The sequence below is a fragment of the Haliotis rufescens genome, unplaced genomic scaffold (genome assembly GCF_023055435.1).
Source record: "Haliotis rufescens isolate VD_foot unplaced genomic scaffold, xgHalRufe1.0.p SCAF_5, whole genome shotgun sequence".
Classification (NCBI taxonomy): Eukaryota; Metazoa; Mollusca; class Gastropoda; order Lepetellida; family Haliotidae; genus Haliotis; species Haliotis rufescens.
In genome coordinates, this window is record NW_025964223.1 from 49877164 (window position 1) to 49902967 (window position 25804).

The window sequence follows — 25804 nt, forward strand, 5'->3', positions numbered from 1 at the left end:
GAGTTCGCGCAGCACAGACTCGACACATACAGGCACAGTGCATGCACAAGTTACAAATAAATTAGAGCATACACAAATAAATTCACACCAATAATATATCAAAATAACAACTAAGTACATAGTCCTCATATACAGGATAGTCTAATGGCACTTCAGTATATATACTACCCAAAAGAAGTTAAAGACATGCCATGACAGATTAACTGTAGTAATATGAAAGAATCGATGTTGTTTAACTGCAAGACAGATTAACTGTATTAATATGAAAGAATCAGTGTTCTTTAACTGCATGACAGATTAACTGTAGTAATATGAAAGAATCGGTGTTCTTTAACTGCATGACAGATTAACTGTAGTAATATGAAAGAATCAGTGCTCTTTAACTGCATGACAGATTAACTGTAGTAATATGAAAGAATCAGTGTTCTTTAACTGCATGACAGATTAACTGTAGTAATATGAAAGAATCAGTGTTCTTTAACTGCATGACAGATTAACTGTAGTAATATGAAAGAATCAGTGTTCTTTAACTGCATGACAGATTAACTGTAGTAATATGAAAGAATCAGTGTTCTTTAACTGCATGACAGATTAACTGTAGTAATATGAAAGAATCGGTGTTCTTTAACTGCATGACAGATTAACTGTATTAATATGAAAGAATCAGGTGTTATTAACTTCTTTTGAGTAGTATATTCATCTGTATGAAATGTCTTTGGAAGGATATGGACATATCAGTGACCAATTTGTTTCCATGATATTAAACGGTTTCAACTGATTGGTGGTACCAGTAGCGCCTTCTATTTTTTTAATAAACCGATTTACAAAATCAGCCGACATAAGAAAACTTAATTTAGAAATCTTATGGCTCTAGAACTGCTTAAGAATCGGCAATTCAAAACCCAATCAACACAGACCTCTGACATGACACAAAAAATCTTGGAAATCAGATCTTAAATGCAGAAAGTGTAACCAACCCAGCTATACACGCACAAATAGTACTCTCTCTCTCATGGCATTGGCTGGTAAATTTAACAACTAGGACTAAAACAATATTTATCATATATATTCAAAAGAACAGTCTTAAATGTACATTGTGATTCATTACATGTAATAAGTAAAGAGTATATTTCTCGATAATGGACTTGTTTATGGCTTCGTTACAGGGTTATAAAACAACAAGGAGATGAGGTCAGATTTTGTTTTTTAGAAACAGTATTTTCTTCCAGTTGACGCGAAGTATGGCACCATGGGTCCCCCGGGTGTGCCCCCAGTGGCCAGACAACAGTAACACAAGCATTGGCTCACTATGGCAACGATGAGATCTTACAGTTAAGATATCAGAAATGTGCATTAACCAAGTTAAACAGGAATATTATTGCATAATATTCCTTTCACCACAATAACAGCTGTTGACAGCTTGATGGAAGTGAAACAGTCAGGCCAAACAGCATTGTCTCCACTTCTCATTTATCATGAAGCCAATTGAATCATGAATTCATGAACAGCATGTAAAACAGTGAATCAAAAACATTTCTGTGACAAATTAACATGCTTTAAAACAAAATGTTAAAGTTTTAAATTAAATTTGAATTTTTGAAATCATCCAAATATCTGCATAAAAAAGTAAGAAACACGTTCTAGTACATATCTAGTCTATAGAATTAAAGATATTCCACATTTCTGGTGTATTAACTAATGAGAGGTATTTTGTAGAAAAAAAACCTATGATACAAATCATACAACAACACATAACATACATGTTAAAAAAGCACCATTAAATTAGGGAATATAGATACTAAATATGCAACAAAATCAGATTCCCCATTTAACCAATAATTCACAATGAGTACACGATCCAACTTAAATGCAGTACATCATCAAGTTCACTTACTTACTTACTTACTTACTTACAGCGCCTATGGTTAAAAATAAAACTTAAAAAAAAATCTTTTAATTTTATATACAGGGCTCTAGATCAATGGAAAGCCTTAAATGTTTAACATAAATTTGGCAATTTGTTAAACGAATATGATCAACACTAAAGAAAATGAACACCAACATAGCCTTTATACAATGATAAGCAGGTAACAAAACATACTTAAAGAAGAGGGTTTGCATGCATGATAAAGATACAACTTCATGAAAAATTAATCCAACACACTGTAGAAAAACAAATATTAAAGACAAACTTTATCTGTTAAATGGCAATCACTTGACATCACTATCTGGTGCTTAAAGCTTAGTTACTCGTGCAAAAATAATTTGTCAAATCACAACACCAATTCTCAAGTTTCTTTAGAATTTCAGTCTTGGTTTGTGCACACATGAATTTCCTGAAATTGTTCACAACAATTAAACACAATTTTTAATAATTAAATCTGTTCATAAGACCAGAGGCTAGCACACTGACACAAACTTTGGAAGTAATTAGTCTTACACAGAAATGAAAACTGTTCCTTAAGCTGATATCATATGTCACAGGGAGAAAAAAAAAATACTTCTGGCTTAAAAAAATAAAAGAATTGGTTCTCCGGCAATGACTTTTGAAAATAAAGTGCGGAGGCAATTTTTTTTGTTTTTTTTACTTGTTCAAACTAGTATGTAAAATAAACAGTTGTGTACCATCAACCTGGGAAAGGGCGTCCCTATATAAATAAGCATACAAACTCTTATTGCCGCCATGACCATAACACAAGATGCGCAGCAAAGCAGTGTGCATGTAAAGGGAAGTAACTGATGGCTATATTGGATCACATTTTTTTTAAGTATTAGAATTATTTAATGTTTTTGCAAATGTAAATAAAAACAAAACGTGCGGCAGACTGTATGATGATGCGGGCGGTGCCTGAGAACCAAGATTATTTTTTTAGCCTTATTCGCATATAATTTTGAATTCACAAGGCTAAAATTAATCAGCTAAAACTAAGTGATCATATGAAAACATAATCTTGTTTATCCTATCCTTTCATCTAGACTAACGCTCAGTCTGAAAAATGATTTTGATTGAAACAAACTGTTTATAAATTGAAAAGGAGCCCCAGTGAACATGTGTAAAATCTAGACTTGCTTCATTTAGGACTCAAGCATGACAGTGAGAGCTGGGTGGAAGGGAAAGAAACATTGTTCAGAGACTGTGATGCAGACTAACCTTCATCAGGAATACCGTATTCGACGTATTAAGCGCCCCACTCAAATAAGCGGCGCTATTTGCTAATATATTGGCTAGTGAACAATCCCAATTAGCAACCCTTCTGATTGATCAATGTACACAGGACTTATTAATTCGTGTATAATACACACTCGGGTTGTTTTAATACGCACAGACTTTTCTTTTGTATCATTTCAGGCTGTCAGCATAAACCACAAAATTTACTATCTTTCAAAATTTTATTCTAATAAGAGCCCCCTTTTTCTAATTTTGAGAGCACCCTGGGCACTTATTACATCGAATACGGTCAGTAAAATCAAGTTTTGTGAAATGTTCTAACATTGATCTCTGTAAGAATCTCCCTGTTTCATCTACACTCATACAAAGGAAATAGTTGTAGTTACAAAAAATTCAAAAGAAATAATCCCAATCTTTTTGTGAACAAAATTGGATTGATTTCATTATGTTGGTATTCATAATGTGACATCTGTAACCAGAGAGACAATAACAAAACAAAACAAAACTATGGCCTTCAATACCATAAACAAATGCATTTCAAATTCTAAACATTTATAATACTTACACTTTTATTTTATTTGAACTAAAACAGTTAGTATAGGCATACTAAATGGATGACATACAGAAACAAGAAAACTGGGTTTTTCAAGTATGTCAGCATATATATCTACAACCTAAACCAACCATTCTCATCAAGCAGTAGAGTCTAGGGAAATATAAGCACACATTGTCCAGTTTAATATAAACTGCAGACTTAAGCTGTGATGATACACATCAGCTGATTTCTTTGGATTGAACTCTTCCAACCTGGTATGATACAGTGTATTCTGTCTGTATTCTATTAATACTACTGTATTCGACGTAATAAGCGCCCCGCTCAAATAAGTGCCCACGGCGATATTTGCTCATATATTGGCTAGTGAACAATCCCAATTAGCACCCCTTCCGATTTATCAATGTACACAAGACTTATTTATTCGCGTATAATACGCACTTGTGTGCTATATGAACCCTCAATTATGGGCAATTAAAATCTTGAAAAATATATCTGTCGTATATAAACATTTCAGGCTGTCAGCACAAACCACGAAATTTATCTTTCAACTCTGTTTTTTTCCACCAAAATAATATTCTAATAAGAGCCCCCTATTTCTAATTTTGAGAGCGCCCTGGGCGCTTATTACGTCGAATACGGTAATATTAATATACAACATTTTTTATCATTACCATTAGACAAAGCTAAATATTTTAACATCCAATTAACCATAAAAATCTAATCTCTTTCTACCACTTATAAGTAAACTTCATTTAAATAACTCAATTATCAACCTATCGGTAAACAACAACTGATAGACATTGTGAGAACAATTTGACAGTTATTATGTCACATACATTATATCTTTATTTCTATTTTAAAAATATATGTCATCACTTTTCATAACACCAACTATCCACATTCCATACGAAATAAGACTAAGTCAGTTCAGTTTAAAGCTATCCCTTGAACACTAGGAAGTAAAAGGTACTTTGAAATGAAATATATAACAGAAAGCTTGTTATTATACTTTTTGATGATAATTATGATTAATAGTAATCAATTAATGACAACCATACCATTGAAATTATGAACTACTAAATACAGTATCTGAGAATAATATGTAATTATGTAAATTATGCAATGACAATTCTATGATACATAATATCAAAATCAGAACAAAACTGATTCATAAATAATTCATATCAACACTATAAAAACATGAAATTCAAATATATTACAATAGAAAGCAAACAGCTAAACTGTAGGTATCTACCGTATACACCCAATGAGGTAAGGCTGATCATCATCACACACACTGTGACAAAAACAGTAATATCATACATGTGTCATAGCAAGACTACTTTCAGGATAATTACTAGCAACTCGTCTTCCTGGAGTCAGCAGGAAAATAGTACTTTTGTCATCATTTTTTCACTAAAATAGCTGTTCCAAGCCCAATTTTATAAATATTCTATATTTTGATAAAATAATTACTACAAATTTTGTATCAATAATTTATTTATCAATTTGGAACAACTACAGAAGCAGAGATCACGTAAACACATTTGCTTGGGTCAAGGTGTCAAAATGGTCTCTAAATCCATGCAGTGATACTTTTGTTAAATTCTCATGTACCAATATTTCATGCATAATGTGCTGTTTCACTGATGATCCCAAGAAACACATTTCCAAAACAAAATATCCTTTAAGAAGTTTGATGACAAAAAGTTATCTCTAACAAGAATAATCTGGATGTGTTTTTAAGAATCATCTGGATGTGTTTGAAGCACATCTTGTATCACATTATCACAAACATGGTAATAGCAACAAGCTGTCCCAGCTTCAGTACCAGCATCCAGTGTTCTCAGTATTAGCGCCATGTCCAATCTCACAACATATCAAGATGGCTAGGACAGTTGGAAACAACCCTGACTCCAATACCTCAAGAAGGATCTGAGATCATTTTGCTCAGGAACTGATGCATAAGTTGGATTTTGTATAGATTGCCCTCTGGTCTACGTCATTAAAACAATCTCCACAGAACTCTATTCAGGAGATGATGCATCAGGTTGGTTCCGTGGACTCTGTCCTCTGTTCTACATGAAAAGGACAATCTCAGCATTCTGAGCAGGAGATGTTGCATTAATTGAAATCAGGATGATATTCAATTTCCACAGTCATTGTTTTTTGTTCCATAGGAGCAGAGTGATCTCAACAGCCTTCTGAGAAGACATGCTACACCAGTTGGACATGAATATGTACAATTTCCACAGACTCTGTTTCCTGTTATAAAGGAAGTCCTGGAGGAGCAGGACTATACCAAGAGCATTCTGAGCAGAGATGACACAACTGCTAAATTCAAGAAAGACAACGATGTCCAAATTGTCCAATATCCTAACATAAAATCAAGAAAACCATTTCCATAATCATAAAGACTCCACCTCCGTAGCCCTTTGTTCCTGATGAAGCTCTATTGGCTGTCACATCTTGTGAGTTTTCCAAACCACTGACAGCCTGCTCCGTGACATGCATGAGCAGCTAAGTCTCCTGTATGCAATCCCTACAGTGAAGAGCAGATCGAGCCGATGCAGAGTCTGAGGTAATTTTTAAACAACATTACAGCCATCAAGAATTCAAAGTGCAAAACTTATTTCAGTCAGTCAACATGAAACAAAATAAAACAGAATCTATATTCATACCAGATATTTATCTGATCATAGCAATGTGATTATCTGGTCCAAGGTGGATCACTCCAGATTAATCAAGTTTTATCTGGTCATAGCACAGTTGACCAGTCTGATCTGGTCCAAATGGGATGATCTGGTTTGATCTGGTCCAGGTCAGCTTCAGCTGGATGATACTATCCCAGGGAGATCTGGTCTTGGGGAGCGGCAGTAGGTAGGCCAACCTCAGCATAGCAGGTTTGGTTGAAGGAACAACAGATGTGACCAGCCTGTAACAGAACAAAGGTGTGATCATCTTTTTACAGAATAGATGTAAGAATATGTGATAACAGACATGAGCTAACAGTCCAGCTACAGAACAGATGTGACCATCTTTCAACAAAACTGAGCTAACCACCCTGTGATAGATTGACAGCTGTGACGTCTTTTTCAGAACACAACTCAAAATTTCAGAAAAGAAAACAAGGTATTTGCAGTATGCGTTATGCAAAAAGAAAAGAATCCCCTTCCCCACCTTTTCCTGAATGCCACAAAACTTTACCACAAGAAGCATGTATCATGGATCATTTTTATTTCACCAAATCAGGTGACAGTTGACCTCACCAATAATTACACACATTCACCTTCGACCCCTGATGTTATCAACTGTCTCTAGCTCATAGTTTAGTTCTAGTTTAGTTGCATCACTTCTGATTAGGACAATACATTACAACCTCTAATAAACTAAAAAACAAAGTTATTAACAATTTTAGTGTTATCACATAACTTCTGGTTTGGGAAAACACACGTCTAATCTATGACAAGTCCTATGCCTCATGCTACCTTAATAAGAAAGTTATATGCACCTTAATTCCAGTTGACATAATGTCAAACTAACCAACTAGCACATGAGCAGAATTCTAAAAAAATAGTGAAATGCATAATTGCCTTTAGTTCTGCTGGAACAATTTTCAAACATAATTTGAAATAATTTTAGTAAGAGTACTCACATTTCAAGAATATAGAAGGGCTACCTGTTGCTTATGTTTCGGATTACTAACCAGCATGTTTTTGAGTTGATTAGATGCATTCATCCCAACACATAGCAGGGCAACAGATGTAACCATCAGAAGATATAGAGAATCTCACCTGAGTGTCTTTTGATATCAAATATATATCAACACGAGTTGATAAAAGTGGAAAAATTCCGAGGCTTGCCGAGGCCTTTTGCCACTTTTATCAACTCGTGTTGATACATTTGATATCAAAAGACACGAGGGTGAGATTTTATTTATCATCCAACATCATTCTTCCGACTTTTTCAGATTGTAGACAGTAATTAGCAGTGTCTTCAGTGTAAAAAGTACTGCTAACAGCATCTGTAGCAGAGCTATAAGTGATGTCATTTGATTGTGACGTCATGGTAACCAGTGACGTCACAATGGTCTGCAAAGCATTGTGATGCAATTTCATTGCAGCGACATCTACAGTGTAGATATCGCTTGATCTCATCCAAGTGATATCTCCTGTGGGAGCCAGTTTTGGATGATAAAATAATTACAACACTTTTGATGTAACAGAAACATTCAGTACGTACAAGATGTTTTCCGCTGCAGTCATCGATATACTAACTACATGACAGTGGCCTGTAATTTATCAGGACGACTGACTACTCTATTCTTATGTCAGCCCTTTTCACATGTCTACCTTGCATTCGCAGGATGTACACTTGTCACTCTCCAGCACCCAGGAATCACCGTGGCCGAACTGATGATTCAGATACATGCACTTGGTGGTAGAGTGGTCCTGACCCCCCAGCCCCAGGTTGGGGTTGATGCAGGGGTTGTCGTCAATGCAGCGTGGGCAGCAGTCTCCCTTCTCCTGCACCATGTTGTGACACTGATCGTCGGGGCACTCCAGGGGCCAGCAGTCTATCTCTCCTTGCTGAAACAGAGGACATGGTCACCATGTGTAACCACTACAGGATTGACACTGGACACAACTCACCAGACACTCGTAGGTCTGACACAACTCACCAGACACTCGCAGGTCTGATACTGGACACAACTCACCAGACACTCGCATGTCTGACACAACTCACCAGACACTCGCAGGTCTGACACAACTCACCAGACACTCGCAGGTCTGACACAACTCACCAGACACTCGCGGGTCTGACACTAGACACAACTCACCAGACACTCGCAGGTCTGACACAACTCACCAGACACTCGCAGGTCTGATACTGGACACAACTCACCAGACACTCGCAGGTCTGACACAACTCACCAGACACTCGCAGGTCTGACACAACTCACTAGACACTCACAGGTCTGACACAACTCACCAGACACTCGCAGGTCTGATACTGGACACAACTCACCAGACACTCGCAGGTCTGACACAACTCACCAGACACTCGCAGATCAGACACTGGACACAACTCACCAGACACTTGCAGGTCTGACTATGGACACAACTCACCAGACAATCGCAGGTCTGACACAACTCACAAGACACTCGCAGGTCTGACACAACTCACCAGACACTCGCAGGTCTGACACTAGACACAACTCACCAGACACTCGCAGGTCTGACACAACTCACCAGACACTCGCAGGTCTGATACTGGACACAACTCACCAGACACACGCAGGTCTGACACTGGACGCAACTCACCAGACACACGCAGGTCTGACACAACTCACCAGACACTCGCAGGTCTGACACAACTCACCAGACACTCCGGGTCTGATACTGGACACAACTCACCAGACACACGCAGGTCTGACACTGGACACAACTCACCAGACACTCGCAGGTCTGACACTGGACACAACTCACCAGACACTCGCGGGTCTGACACAACTCACCAGACACTCGCAGGTCTGACACAACTCACCAGACGCTCCGGGTCTGATACTGGACACAACTCACCAGGAACTCGCAGGTCTGACTATGGACACAACTCACCAGACACACGCAGGTCTGACACAACTCACCAGACACTCGCAGGTCTGACACAACTCACTAGACACTCGCAGGTCTGACACAACTCACCAGACACTCGCAGGTCTGATACTGGACACAACTCACCAGACACTCACAGGTCTGACACAACTCACCAGACAATCGCAGGTCTGACACAACTCACTAGACACTTGCAGGTCTGACACTGGACACAACTCACCAGACACTCGTAGGTCTGACACAACTCACCAGACACTCACAGGTCTGACACTGGACACAACTCACCAGACACTCACAGGTCTGACACAACTCACCAGACACTCACAGGTCTGACACTGGACACAACTCACCAGACACTCACAGGTCTGACACAACTCATCAGACACTCGCAGGTCTGACACAACTCACCAGACACTCGCAGGTCTGACACTGGAAGGTCCACCTCTCCCCGTTCTGCATGAAGAGGGAGAACTCCTGGTGGGGGCATTGGGCAGTCAGGTTGCAGTAGGGACAGCAGTCGTTGTCCACCTCGGTATCGCCGCAGTCACACTCCTTCTTGTGGCATGTGGTCACCCCAGACTGTAACATCCGTACGACAGTCATGTCAACATGTAAGCCTTTGGTAGAAATGACATTATATTCTAAGATCTTCAGTATCAGAAGTGTTCATACTTTAAGTCTTTGCTGTAGAAATGACAAGCTACTTATGAAAATATAATTTTAAAAAGTGCAAATAATGGCTTGTTATCACCTCATTACCCATGAATAGACACTATTGGTTTATAGCGTGTGACTTTTCTCCTAGCTTGGTATAGAATTTGCTTGCTCAGTGAGCCAATTCCACAGATAAATATGGTAATTAAATTGGGCCTTATCATAAAATCACCATCACCAAAAATTCATTGTTTCAGAAAAAAAGCTGTGATTCTGATGAGAAAAAATACCCCACTCACAACTGATCAAAGTCAGAAGCTGTTTGCAAAGCTAAAACAAAGGATCCAAACAACATACTGTACTGAAATGTGTATACTGTTCATGACCTTTGCAACAGCCGGAAGTTTGGTATCAATAGAACATTCTTCAGGCAACAATGATGAGAATATATCTATAGGAGCTTGCCTGGGCCAGAAATCAACAGCTTGGTGATTCTTGAAAGACTGAAAGAAGCCCCAGTAAAATCTGCTTCACATCTCCACACTCGACGAATGAAGTCTTTTTGGTTTCTCAGTTGCAACCAGGTTATAATGTACTTGAGAGAGTGGGTGAGTACCGTGGGGGACACCAGAAATGGGCTTCACACATTGTACCCATGTCAGGAATCGAACCCAAATCTTCGGCGTGACGAACGAATACTTTAACCACAAGGCTACCTGAACGCCTCCAATGTACTTGAAGTGATTCTGTGATACTGTCATCATGAACCACAAGATATACCCTGGTACTGACCCCAAAAAGTTTTGGATCATGAACATTTGGTAGGATATTTTTTTGTAGTGAACATATTTCCCAAAAACTATTGATGATCCCTAACGTTTTTGTTAAGTATATATATAATCCACTGGTATTAAAAAGAATGTGTACTATCTAACCCAGAATCCCCACAGGGTCGTATGATGTTTGATATCTGATATGCTTCAAGTACTGCATTAGAGTTTGGGTTTAAATGTAAGACTGCACATAAATAGTTCCACAAAGAAATATTGTACAGTTAATGATTTACACTATGAACCCTACCCTCATTTGAACCAAACTGTTTTCTTGCAAATACACACACACAAAGAAAATGTAAAATTTCCTCAGTAGCAAAAGGCACCAGTTCAGTGCAAGTCTATTGGGCATACAAGTTTCATGAAGAAATATGGAATGGTTTATGGGTGATGCTCTGACAACAGGACAGACTGATGGGCCTGTGTCTGCATCCCCTGCACACCTTGGTTTGGGCAGGGGTAACGAGAAACTGTAGCTCACCTGCTAGAAGTAATTGTAAATAATCTCACAACTTCCGATGACCACCCGATCCCGTTAGTTGCCTCTTACGACAAGCTTAGTCACCATTTATGGCAAGCATGGGTTGCTGAAAACCTATTCAAACCCAGGACTGCAAATTGTACACTCAAGACACTGTTTATTACTGTTTACAAACTGAAAGTTAAAAGAATGACTTTAATGATAAATAGAATCTCATACTTGTGTCTTTAGATATCAAATATATCAAAACGAATCAATAAAAGTTTAAAACTCTGAGGCTTGCTTGGGTGAAAGATTCTCTATATAAAATAGTTCAGGGTATATGATAAAGTGTTGATGTTCAAAATTTTCAGGTGTATATGAGAATGCACAAACGAGCAGATTACCTGACAGGTGCAAGCAAGACACTTGTCCACTGTGGAGAGCCATGTGTCACCGTTCTTGTGTTCCTGGCCTTCAAACAAGCAGTCTGAAACATCACACAGTCTACATCAAACAGTCAAAACACAAATGTATGTTTTTCAGTCAATTCATATTTTTACAACATGTGAAATATGGCCGTGTATCTGTCTCAAATTATCCAACTGACCAACAATTAGTGCTTCAGTAACAACTTTATTTGAATTTTTCCAATCCTTTGGATATGCCAGCAGAACACAGTAAAGTATTGATACAAAACTTTACTGAGTTAAGCCCATGAATGTTTGAACTTATGAGTCAAATGTTTGACTGAAGAAGAAATTTATGCGAAAACAGGTACTTTTGTTTCCATTCCTCTATTTCTGTATGATCCTCCTCCTCACACTACTTACTTTGCAGACATGTGCTGTTGTTTATGCATCCACACTGATATGATCCTTCCTCATTGATGCAATGCATTGTGGGATGACATGTGTGTCCGTTTCCTTCTCCAGCACATTCATTAATATCTGCAGCAAGATGACAAACTTACAATCACTACAATCACTCTGATCAACGCAGGCTGGAAATACTTATTTTCCCAAACATTATGTTTTAAGGTTATATAAAATAAGGTTTGTTTACTTAAAAAACATCAACTTTTTTGCAAACCATACATATTCATTGAGTGCATGAATGACTAATAAAAGTATACTTTTTATCATTTGACATTTGACCTTTAATCTGATAAACGTTAAAAAGGCAAACTGAGATGTTAACATGAAAGGAAATATCATTTCTGAAAGCATGTTTGCTTATTTCCTTCTTTTTATCTTTAGGAACTGATAAATGGTTAAAATTGAATTCTTGAGAGCCAAATATAAGAAACATCCATGACACATCTGGACAAAATCAAAACTTGAATAGCACATTCTTCATCGTTTTGAACAAAATATGATAAGCTTACACATAAAGATACTTTTTTAAAATATTTTTTTGAAGCCTTAAATATTTTTATCTGATACCACCTGTTTTATCAATAGCATTCCGGTACACAAAAACTGTTAGTAATCTGGAGTTACCTCCCTTTTTCCATGAACCACACATGTCTCACTGAACATTCAAGCCAGACCAATATATGTGTTGCAAGTCAAAACTTTGATAAGATTTATCAATCTTGTCTTTCTTCATACATCTGTTAATGTTGAATGTACTCTCAGGTGAAAGAATTTTGTATGTGAGATTCTGAGCTTCACATGATAGTAACTCAAAGAGAAAACAGAGAATGTCAATAATGATGCCTAAAAAATGAAACCCACAGACTGGGTGTATCCATAGAAACATGTTATTCTTGATTTATTTGATTTTATCATTAAGAAGCTGATTCAGCAAGATCAGATCATTCATTACATCACTGTCCAGACACTGGTCTAACAAAGTTTAGGGATCAGTTAGTTTTACCCAGACATATCCTTTCTAGGTAATAACATTATGGATGTTTCTTGTTGACAATAGCTTTCCCCGACAGTTTACCAAGAATGATCTATATCCATTGGCAAACTTCCATATGATAAACCATTTCTGAAGCTTTAAATATAGAAGTGTATTCATGATCAACAAAATGAAGTCGCCTCGCTGGCCAGCATTTACAGACAAAGCGCCATACCAATTCACTTGCTTTTTACACATGAGTTAATTACTAATCATGCAAAAGTAGAAATTCTTAAATGCTGTTTGATGAAAAAATGTTTTTTTTAAGATCTTTAAATCTGGCAACTTTTCTGGGGAATTAATCTCAAATCAAACTTGGAAAGATTTGTATCGTTTCTTTTGGCATATTGACAAAGTCTGCAAAAAACGAACATAATTTGGTTTGGTGCAATTAGAATAGAGTGTTAAAAGTTTACATTGCATGGGATATATCACATCAATAAAACAATGGGAACAAGTTTAATACAATTAAAAATAATGAGAAAGCAACAAGCATGACACATGGACACATGAGATGTTTCAGTCACAAGTGTGCTGGCAGAGATTGTGGGTTGAAAGGATCCTCTGAGGAGAACTTGGGTCAATGAACAATACAGATACAACAGGTGAACAAACTATTCAGTGAAACGAAGCATGAAGCCACTCGTATCAACACACACAGAGAACGGGAAAATAAAAGAAATACCACTGGATAACAACAAAAGCAACAGATGCCACACAAACAAACCCAATTGTATTACAACAACAGAACAATGAAAGATTGTACAATCTAATTTCTAGTTACATCACACTGCCGCAGCATGACAGACAGACATTAAACACTTCTACTCCCTATTTCACATCACACTAATGCAGAATGGTAGACAGACATTAAACACTTCTACTTCATATTTCACATCACACCAATGCAGGCAGAATGGTAGACAGACATTAAACACTTCTACTCCCTATTTCACATCACACCAATGCAGAATGGTAGACAGACATTAAACATGTCTACTTCATATTTCACATCACACCAATGCAGGCAGAATGGTAGACAGACATTAAACACTTCTACTCCCTATTTCACATCACACTAATGCAGAATGGTAGACAGACATTCAACACTTCTACTTCATATTTCACATCACACCAATGCAGGCAGAATGGTAGACAGACATTAAACACTTCTACTCCCTATTTCACATCACACCAATGCAGAATGGTAGACAGACATTAAACATGTCTACTTCATATTTCACATCACACCAATGCAGGCGGAATGGTCGACAGACATTAAACACTTCTACTTCCTATTTCACATCACACCAATGCAGGCAGAATGGTCGACAGACATTAAACACTTCTACTTCATATTTCACATCACACCAATGCAGAATGGTAGACAGACATTAAACACTTCTACTTCATATTTCACATCACACAAATGCAGAATGGTAGACAGACATTAAACACTTCTACTTCCTATTTCACATCACACCAATGCAGGCAGAATGGTAGACAGACATTAAACACATCTACTTCATATTTCACATCACACTGTCACAGCATGGTACATTTCAATACATTTGATGCAGGGCATGGAGTCATCCCACAGATGACATCCAAACGTTGTCAGCTTGCTTGGGTCATGTGGACAAGGCGTCCGGATCAGAAAGTGGTTCGAATCCCCTCACAGGACCACTACACATTATGGCCACTACACATTCATAAGATAACTCACACAAGCATCTACCAGGTCCTTGCATGCATGCACACAGGCATCGTTGATATTCACAGGTGTACCGGTACACACAGATTCACAGGTATGCATTTATCATACTCACACAATGACTGACATCTTACCACATACATGCACATGCATGCACCTGCAAATATACGTTTCACAAACCTCAGGTTACATACTTGCATGCACACAGGGATTAGTTCTTACAAATGCGTAGATTTGAATGCATACTTTTAGGCACACATGCATTCGTCTTCTTCGGATGACATGCACATGCATACATTGATTCTTATGTGCATCTTTATAATCACTGCATGCATTTACACACATTTCATTATCATGCACTGTATTCATGCAGATGTGCATTATCTTCACAGATGACTGATATGCTTTTGTTTGTTTGTTTGTTGTTTAACGCCGCACTCAGCAATATTATGACGGCGGTCTATAAATAATCGAACCTGAACCAGACAATCCAGTGATTGACACTATGAGCATCGATCCAGGCGATTGGGATCGATGACATGCATCAACCAAGTCAGTGAGCCTGACCACTTGATCCCATTAGTCGCCCCTTACAACAAGCAGAGTTGCCTTTTACAGCAAGCATGTGGCAATGATGTTAACTTTTGCATGCACTAATGTATACCTATTTCACTAGCATGCATTAACACAGTATTCACACATTCATCGTCATGCATGCTTACGCTCAGTTTTAATAGCAACAGCCTTAACCCTTGCATGAAGTCCCATTCAGACAATTCACGATTATGCATTAACACAGTAATCATGCATGCATTCACATGTACATTCACTTTTTCTCACAGTGGCAACACACATGTAGGCACACATATATTCTCTCACACAGACATATCACACATGCGTATGCATTCTCTCACACATATCGTTTGCATGGTTTACATAAATACACATACACATACTCTCATATCCACACATGCATAAATATACTCAAAGACATATCACACATGCTTTAGTTTACATGCATGCATAAACATGTACACTTTCACACGTATCACACATGCTTTAGTTTACATGCATGCATAAACATGTACACTTTCACACGTATCACACATGCTTTAGTTTATATGCATGCATAAACATGTACACTTTCACACGTATCACACATGCTTCAGTTTACATGCATGCATAAACATGTACACTTTCACACGTATCACACATGCTTTAGTTTACATGCATGCATAAACATGTACACTTTCACACGTATCACACATGCTTCAGTTTACATGCATGCATAAACATGTACACTTTCACACGTATCACACATGCTTTAGTTTACATGCATGCATAAACATGTACACTTTCACACGTATCACACATGCTTTAGTTTACATGCATGCATAAACATGTACACTTTCACACGTATCACACATGCTTCAGTTTACATGTATGCATAAACATGTACACTTTCACACGTATCACACATGCTTCAGTTTACATGCATGCATAAACATGTACACTTTCACACGTATCACACATGCTTTAGTTTACATGCATGCATAAACATGTACACTTTCACACGTATCACACATGCTTTAGTTTACATGCATGCATAAACATGTACACTTTCACACGTATCACACATGCTTTAGTTTACATGCATGCATAAACATGTACACTTTCACACGTATCACACATGCTTTAGTTTACATGCATGCATAAACATGTACACTTTCACACGTATCACACATGCTTTAGTTTACATGCATGCATAAACATGTACACTTTCACACGTATCACACATGCTTTAGTTTATATGCATGCATAAACATGTACACTTTCACACGTATCACACATGCTTCAGTTTACATGCATGCATAAACATGTACACTTTCACACGTATCACACATGCTTTAGTTTACATGCATGCATAAACATGTACACTTTCACACGTATCACACATGCTTCAGTTTACATGCATGCATAAACATGTACACTTTCACACGTATCACACATGCTTTAGTTTACATGCATGCATAAACATGTACACTTTCACACGTATCACACATGCTTTAGTTTACATGCATGCATAAACATGTACACTTTCACACGTATCACACATGCTTCAGTTTACATGTATGCATAAACATGTACACTTTCACACGTATCACACATGCTTTAGTTTATATGCATGCATAAACATGTACACTTTCACACATATCACACATGCTTTAGTTTACATGCATGCATAAACATGTACACTTTCACACGTATCACACATGCTTCAGTTTACATGCATGCATAAACATGTACACTTTCACACGTATCACACATGCTTTAGTTTACATGCATGCATAAACATGTACACTTTCACACGTATCACACATGCTTTAGTTTACATGCATGCATAAACATGTACACTTTCACACGTATCACACATGCTTTAGTTTACATGCATGCATAAACATGTACACTTTCACACGTATCACACATGCTTTAGTTTACATGCATGCATAAACATGTACACTTTCACACGTATCACACATGCTTTAGTTTACATGCATGCATAAACATGTACACTTTCACATGTATCACACATCCTTTAGTTTACATGCATGCATAAACATGTACACTTTCACACATATCACACATGCTTCAGTTTACATGCATGCATAAAAATTTACACTTTCACACGTATCACACATGTTTAAGTTTACATGCATAAACATGTACACTTTCACACGTATCACACATGCTTTAGTTTACATGCATGCATAAACATGAATACTCACACATATATACATCTGCACTTTCCTATCTCTTATAACTAAGACACTAAATTCTCACACAGGGACAATGATCTTCTTCTATGCAAGTATGCATTTAGAAACACATAATTAACACACACATGACTAATTACACTATGCATGCACACTCATTTGGTACCTAGACAGAGGCTGCCATAATGGTTGTCTGGCCAGTTGCTATGGAAACCTTCAAGACAGTCACACTGGTACCATCCAGGCTGGTTAATACAGACGGAGTGGCCACGACATGACGATATACCCAGTGCACACTCGTCTATGTCTGGGAGAGAAAACATTAAACTTGATTACATAGAATGCTTAACTGGACATGGTGGGAGAGAAATAAGATGGGCTTAAATATATTGGACGAAACAACAGTGTTATTCTGACAATAAACTGTTAACTCATCAAGGAGAAGCTACACATCATAATGATCTACATCAAAACAGATAACACCTGACATGATTGGTGTGATTGGGTTTCATCATGCAGAATAATCCCTGGTATATCACCTACAGTATACATGCATTACAACAATTGTCTGCACAATGTGCAGACAACCCATGGCTGAGAGTAATGATAAAATGATTAAATGAAAATGACTGGAGTGTGTCAGTGAATGCTGTTTAACGCTGCATTAATGCCATGATAGCCGGCTGATCATAAAATCTGGACCAGAAAAACCAATGATTGATAGTGAGGATGAAATGGTTATTTCAAAATGACTGGAGTGTCAGTGAATGCTGTTTAACACTGCATTAATGCCATGATAGCCGGCTGATCATAAAATCTGGACCAGAAAAACAAATGATTGATAGTGAGGATGAAATGGTTATTTCAAAATGACTGGAGTGTGTCAGTGAATGCTGTTTAACACTGCATTAATGCCATGATAGCCGGCTGATCATAAAATCTGGACCAGAAAAACCAATGATTGATAGTGAGGATGAAATGGTTATTTCAAAATGACTGGAGTGTCAGTGAATGCCGTTTAACGCTGCATTAATGCCATGAAAGCCGGCTGATCATAAAATCTTGACCAGAAAAACCAATGATTGATAGTGAGGATGAAATAGTTACTTCAAAATTACAGGTGTGTCAATGAATGCTGTTTAACATGATAGCTGGTTGATTATAAAACCTGGACCAGGCAAACTGATTGATGGTAATGATGTAGTGTCATTGAATGCTGTTTAACATTGCAGTACATAATGCCATGAAAGCCAATTGATTATAAAACCTGGACCAGAAAAACAAAAGCTTAACCGCGTTACTGCTCTTGTCATTACGGACTCACAAGTCACCTCTAAAAAGCCAAAACATTAGTAATAACATGAATTTGAAAATTTGGAATTCCAATTTGGGAATTTTTACTGAATATTGTTTAGGGATGAATATTGGCCTCGGAGCAGATCTAGATAAACCACCAATACACCTACCCTTGTATCAAGAATTTTATAATTATGTATTGATTTTCAAAGGTATTATTTACAAAGACTTGTTTCAATTGCCTGACCTATGTACTTGGGTTACCAAAGACTAACGTTTAGTCTCTGACACATATAATTTTGATAGAAGCAAATAACTCCATTTAAACTGAAAAAGGAGCCCAGTGAGTTGGGAGAACCTAAGTAAATCTAGACTTCCTTCATTTAGTGGTTTTGCATTACTGAAAGGGCTGGGTAGAAGGGAAAATAATATGGTTCAGGGTTTGTGAAACAAACTAGGTCTACCATGACCTTACCTCCCATTATGAAACCAAGGATGCACCTGATTGCATAATTGGTGAGGTGAAATGGGGTTTAACGTCGCGTCCAAGATTATTGCACTTATATAGCAACATGCATGCACATGTGTGTGTGGCTGCTTGTACTAGTCTGGACTGATGCCGATTTATAGTGCTAGCCCACTGAGATACCATGCTGCAGTTTAATATGAATACCCCACTCAGACACAGTATACTGACTCCGAGCCGACCAGTCCTTGTTTTAGCCCTTTAATGACGAGCGCCAGACAGGGTAACAACAAGTACCATCTTTTAACGTCTTTTGGTATGATGCGGCTGGGGATCGAACCCCGGACCTTCCGCTCTCCGGGTGGACGCTCTACCACCAGACCACGGAGGCGGTGATTGCATAATTGTATATGCTTATACGTTTATGCATATATGTTAACAACAATCTTTGTTGATTGCAAAAACTGTCTGCTAGCAAGGTAATACAAAATTAGCACAAATTGTAGTATTCAGTATTGGTATACATATCATATCATATCATGATATGTATCGATACAGTAGGCAGGTGTTACAGAAATCAGACAAGCTTGTCTGAATGCTTCACTCACTCACAACCAGAATTGAAAGCCTTGATGCTGATTGGCTGATTACAATGTGAACCTGACATGACCTCCAAAGAAAAAAACTCCGATCTTCATGCAGAGAGGGACCTAATTTTAATGAGACTGTAGTGGTAAAAAACACAAGCTTACATGTTTACAAACATTCAACACATGTCTTCAAAAGAATACTTTTTACAAATTTTATTATTTACTTGTTCTGAAGTAAATTTAAATGAGAACTTCCAATCTACTTCAAAAAAACATCTTCAAGATAACCTAGGTTTTTCTGCTCTTCATATTAAAACATGTCCTGCTTGACAAGAATCATGAAGGCAGTATCGTTCTGAATCATCAACACCTAGCACAGCATGGAAACATTTATTTCCTGAAGGTGGCAACTGCTGGAATGGGATATACCTAAACCGCACACAAAACGTCTAAAAGTCTCATAAAATTTCTCTACATCTTACAAAGATATGAAAAGCCTGTAAATCAACTGAGGTACATCCAAAAGACATTTATCCAAACTTCTTCGTTCAAAATTTAAAAAAATAAAAGTTTTCAAACACCAGGCATTTTTTAAAGGAAAGAGCATCAATTTCACCTCCACACAAAAACTACTATGTTGCAATCGATTGAATTTCAAATCTCAATCCAATGCACCCTGGACCCCCTGAAAGAAGACATGGTGGAAGCAATGCTCAGATTGCCACACACCACCATTCTCCAATACATCTGCCTACAAGTTTGCTTCGTTAAAAAGCGAATGATTTACTGGTAACACATACAGTTTAAACATTTTCTTTTGCTAAACTTCATACAGTTTCAGATCCATGGCTTATAGGAGATCAAGAAAACGTACACTACCCCGGTACTCAAAAGTAAAAGTATGCCAATGTCTTCATAAGACTAAAATTCATCTGTCATGGTTGATGGGTATTGTAACACACAGCCATCTAATTGGGAGTGTTCATTAAGATGTTTTGAGTAGTACATGTATTTTTCATGCATGCATTATAACAGGGTCTAAGCTCTGGTCTTGAGGTCAAAATGGAGGCATTTGAATTGCACTGGATCCATGTTTGGTCCAGGATGAAATCTGCACTTAGGACCCAAAGTTATCATTGTCAGACTGAAATTATGCATGACTGCCACAAGATTATATGCCAGGTCCAGTGTAGCAAGCAAACAAACTCTAATTAAGACCAACATCAATAAGGGGGATGGCTGAAACAAATGCAAGTTATTATCCATTAATAAAAACAATAAGTCAACTTCCAAACAAGGGATGCTAAGGGAGAGAATTCCCAAAGTTGTTACCAATAACAATATCTGCAATCAGTGAGTTCTATATGCATGGGTAACCCGGCACCAATTTATCTTGGTTTCAAAATCTAATCAAACTGTATCAATGAACTAACAATTTACATTTTCTTTTGATACTTCAAAATTACAAATTAAATCTTGGAATAACAATGTAAAAGCCAAAAAAGAAATTGTCCAAAATAAAAGTAACATCAGCAAAATGCTATTTCTTCATTTTTATACACTCTTTTAAATCTCGAAATCAAAACCACACAGAAGAGCAAACTCACTGTTTAAGAATGTGAAAAAGTTTAACATCAGCAGTCTTAACCTGTGCCAAAAAATGCATTCACCACCTAAGCGGCAAGTCTGAATTATGACAGAAGAAGATCGGCGGCACTTTTTATCTGTGATTCCACCGAGGAATCTACGTCTTCTTTCTTTCTTTTTGCGTAAGCTAATCAGTGAGCAAAGGTGTGGCGACTACAAACGCTGATATATTTTCACATCAAGACAAAAAATGACGGAAGTGCCTGCATGTTTATCTGAAGAGCTGTATTACTGCCTCCTACTGTAGTGAGATGCTCCCTCTGATTGCCACGGCAACAGGGCTCATCTCAATATCAATCACATCAAATATTTGTATTCAAATTTGAGATAAATGTACATAAATGTTGATTTGAATGTTTATCTTTCATCCTACAGGTGGTCTTTGACATACCCTTGAGTAATCTAAATGTTTTTATTTGTTTATTTTATTTTAATAAATAATGTAAATATTCAACTGGAAAAACTCAAACCAGTTACAATTCACTTATATGCAATGTACAGAATCCTATTTCACTGATTGTGGCTTGAATCATCATTTGTCCTATAAAAAGTTAGTTTCAAATTGAACCAGTTACTTGTCCATTCTTTCAAACAGTTAGTTGTCAACTCAATGAAATAATTTTAGTTGTCAGCTCTTTGAAATAGTCTTCAAATCTATGACCACATTAGTCATCAAATCTTTGAAACAGATAGTTGTCCACACTTTGCATCAGTTAGTTGTCCACTTTTTTAAACAATTACCTGTCAATTCTTTGAAACACTTACATGTCAACTCTTTGAAATATTTAGTTGTCAACTCTTTGAAATATTTAGTTGTCAACGCTTTGAAACAGTTAGTTGTCAACGCTTTGAAACAGTTAGTTGTCAACTCTTTGAAACAGTTAGTTGTCAACTCTTTGAAACAGTTAGTTGTCAACCCTTTGAAACAGTTAGTTGTCAACCCTTTGAAACAGTTAGTTGTCAACTCTTTAAAATAATTAGTTGTCACCACTATGAAATGGTTACTTGACAACTCTTTGAAATATATTAACTGTCAACGCTTTGAAACACTTACTTGTCAACTCTTTGAAATATTTAGTTGTCAATTCTTTGAAACACTTACTTGGCAACTCTTTGAAATATTTAGTTGTCAACGCTTTGAAACACTTAGTTGTCAACTCTTTGAAATATTTAGTTGTCAACTCTTTGAAATATATTAACTGTCAACGCTTTGAAACACTTACTTGTCAACTCTTTGAAATATTTAGTTGTCAATTCTTTGAAACACTTACATGTCAACTCTTTGAAACAGTTAGTTGTAAACTCTTTAAAATAATTAGTTGTCACCACTATTTGAAACAGTTAGTGCTCAAATTTATGAAACAGTTACTGTATATTGCTGTGTAGTCCTGCACCATGACCATGGAATATATTTATTTTATGAAAAAAAAATAATCTAGAAATGCATACAAAAGCAAGTCTAGCCAGCTCAAGCTAGCTCTATTCCACAGCATCAGTATAGGGAATTTCTTTTTTTTTTTAGAGTCAAGAAGGATATTGTGTAATACACATGTATAAGATTTCAGAGACTAAATGTTAGTCTAATCGCTGTGTATAAGGTGAGTTTGTCGTACCTAGAATTAGGGGGGTTTAAAGGGGGGGTCATCTTATACACAGGGTTGTCTTGATGGTATTTTTTACCCAACACAAAGACAGTACCGTGAACAATTAACACTGGAAATACCAAGTCTTCAAATCCATACTGAAGTACACAAATAAATCATGTAATTACACTGTCTTATCATAAAAAGGTGGACATTGTATAACTTATGTTTGTAACCTATTTTATTAATTTCATTAAAACATTCATTCACTGTTGCTTACATTAATTTTGGCGAAATCATGTGTGAAGTGATCAGTAGATGTCTTTTAATCTCAAATTTCAAATTTGTATTGAGTTTAATTGTTATCACCTGTTTGTTTACCTGAATTTGCTGGAGGGATACGATGTAATTATTTTCTGCAGAAGACACATATTTATTGCAAATGTAGGGACTGCGTATGTGCTTGTCATGTGCTTTATTTCGGATCGCTTTATAGACAGGGTAAGAAATTAGCATTGATTTTGAAGGCTTATACAGGGTGGGTTGCTCTATAAACGGTGATATACGGCACTTGTCAACTCTTTATAACTCTTTAAAGTATTTAGTTGTCAACTTTATGAAACGGTTACTTGTTAACTCTTGGAAACACTTACTTGTCAACTCATTAAAATGGTTACCGGTACTTGTCAACTCTTGGAAACACTTACTTGTCAACTCATTAAAATGGTTACTTGTCAACTCTTTGAAACAGTTACTTGACAACTCTTTGAAACAGTTACTTGACAACTCTTTAAAACGGTTATTTATCAACTCTTTATAACAGTTACTTGACAACTCTTTGAAACAGTCACTCGTCAACTCTTTGAAACAGTTACTCGACAACTCTTTGAAACAGTTACTTGACAACTCTTTGAAACAGTTACTTGACAACTCTTTGAAACAGTTACTGGACAACTCTTTGAAACAGTTACTTGACAACTCTTTGAAACCGTTAGTTGACAAATCTTTATAACAGTGACTTGACAACTCTTTGAAACAGTCACTTGTCAACTCTTTGAAACCATTACTTGTCAACTCTTGGAAACATTTAAATGTCAACTTATTAAAACAATTATTTATCAACTCTTTAAAACGGTTACTTGACAACTCTTTGAAACAATTACTCGTCAACTTTTTGAAACCATTACTTGTCAACTCTTGGAAACATTTAAATGTCAACTTATTAAAACAATTATTTATCAACTCTTTAAAACGGTTACTTGACACCTCTTTGAAACAATTACTCGTCAACTCTTTAAAACGGTTACTTTTGAACTCGTACTGACAGTAGGTCAGTACAAGTGCCCATTTCCAGTGGGGTGCCACCAGTGGGGTAGGATATGCTCAGCTTTTGGCAAGCACCTTGTACCATCACTTTTTGATAGTGATTCATAAACACATGCTCATGATACAGTCAAAATAGTACAATCGACTTTACTTTAAGGAGAGATTTATTATGAATATGGAAACGGCTTTGTTGCTTTTATTTTATAGATTGATATACAAATTTGGTTTTCAGTGACTTGCTTGAAACGTCCTCAGGACAGCCATTTGGCCTTGTCAAAACACCTACCAATGACCAGTGAGTACGCAATCTTATCCTGTGCATAAAGATGGCACAATAGAATAAAACAAAACCCTTTCTTTAATCATAGGAAATCTCTGCTAAAATGAGTGAGTTGAACAGAATATGCTGTTTAATAGTATCTCCTTGGGCTGGTCCTGGGTTTGGGAGGGTCCTTAGTAAGCCCCGGGTACCCACAGGACTACTGGACCCATGGTCAGTCATGTGCTATATTGTTTTCTGACAACAACTATAAAAATCCACGATTAAACTACAAGTCACTAATTTTTGCATTTTGTTCTGACAATGCACACATTCCTTCTGACTTGAGCAAAGATAAAGCTTCAGTCAACTTCAGTGTATTCAAGATCAAATTGTTCACATACAGCATGAGATAAAAAGTTATTACAATGCTACAAAGGTAATGTCATTCACAAATTGTAACTACCCAAACTTTTTTAGTTTTTGGTCTTCCTTCCACACTTTGTTAAAAGCTGAACAGTGATACACTGATACAGTACGTGGACTCTACAGGCAAGAATTTATTGTATGGAAAGATGTACATTTTTTTGAAAACCAAGATCAAATTGTTTCATACATGTATTGATAGTTTTTGCCAGGACTCCAGTACAACCCACTTTTGGGGGTATTTTATGATGTTGGAACAATAAGTTAATGAAGACTAGTGGTCTTTTGAAAGAAATCTGAAGTATCTTTGCTATACAAATGAACCCTCCACATCAAAAGAACTGTTAATCCTATAGACATGATGGGTTTTTTTCCAAAGAAATAGTGGTTCTGCTTTTGAGATGGTCCCTAGAATGCACCTGCTGTGAATCTGTTAAAACATGTTAAGGCAATTTGACACTCAGGTTGAATATGAGATCATCCTAAGACTAAGGTTGATTATAGTTAACACAAAACATCCTTTTT

The 25804-nt window shown here is 36.9% G+C and overlaps 1 protein-coding gene across 1 annotated transcript in view; it reads right to left on the minus strand.

Moving 5' to 3' along the window:
* Positions 1-4253: 4253 nt before the first annotated feature.
* LOC124127034 (protein kinase C-binding protein NELL2-like) overlaps positions 4254-25804 on the minus strand; it is a 116825-nt gene continuing 95274 nt past the window's right edge. Inside the window, exons 4-9 of the mRNA XM_046490506.2 lie at positions 17853-17993; positions 12121-12237; positions 11695-11777; positions 9749-9919; positions 8078-8314; positions 4254-6660 (exon numbers count right to left, since the gene is read on the minus strand). Of these exons, the coding sequence (XP_046346462.2) occupies positions 6568-6660; positions 8078-8314; positions 9749-9919; positions 11695-11777; positions 12121-12237; positions 17853-17993 (842 nt within the window). The 3' untranslated portion in view covers positions 4254-6567. The remainder of the gene's footprint in view (positions 6661-8077; positions 8315-9748; positions 9920-11694; positions 11778-12120; positions 12238-17852; positions 17994-25804) is intronic.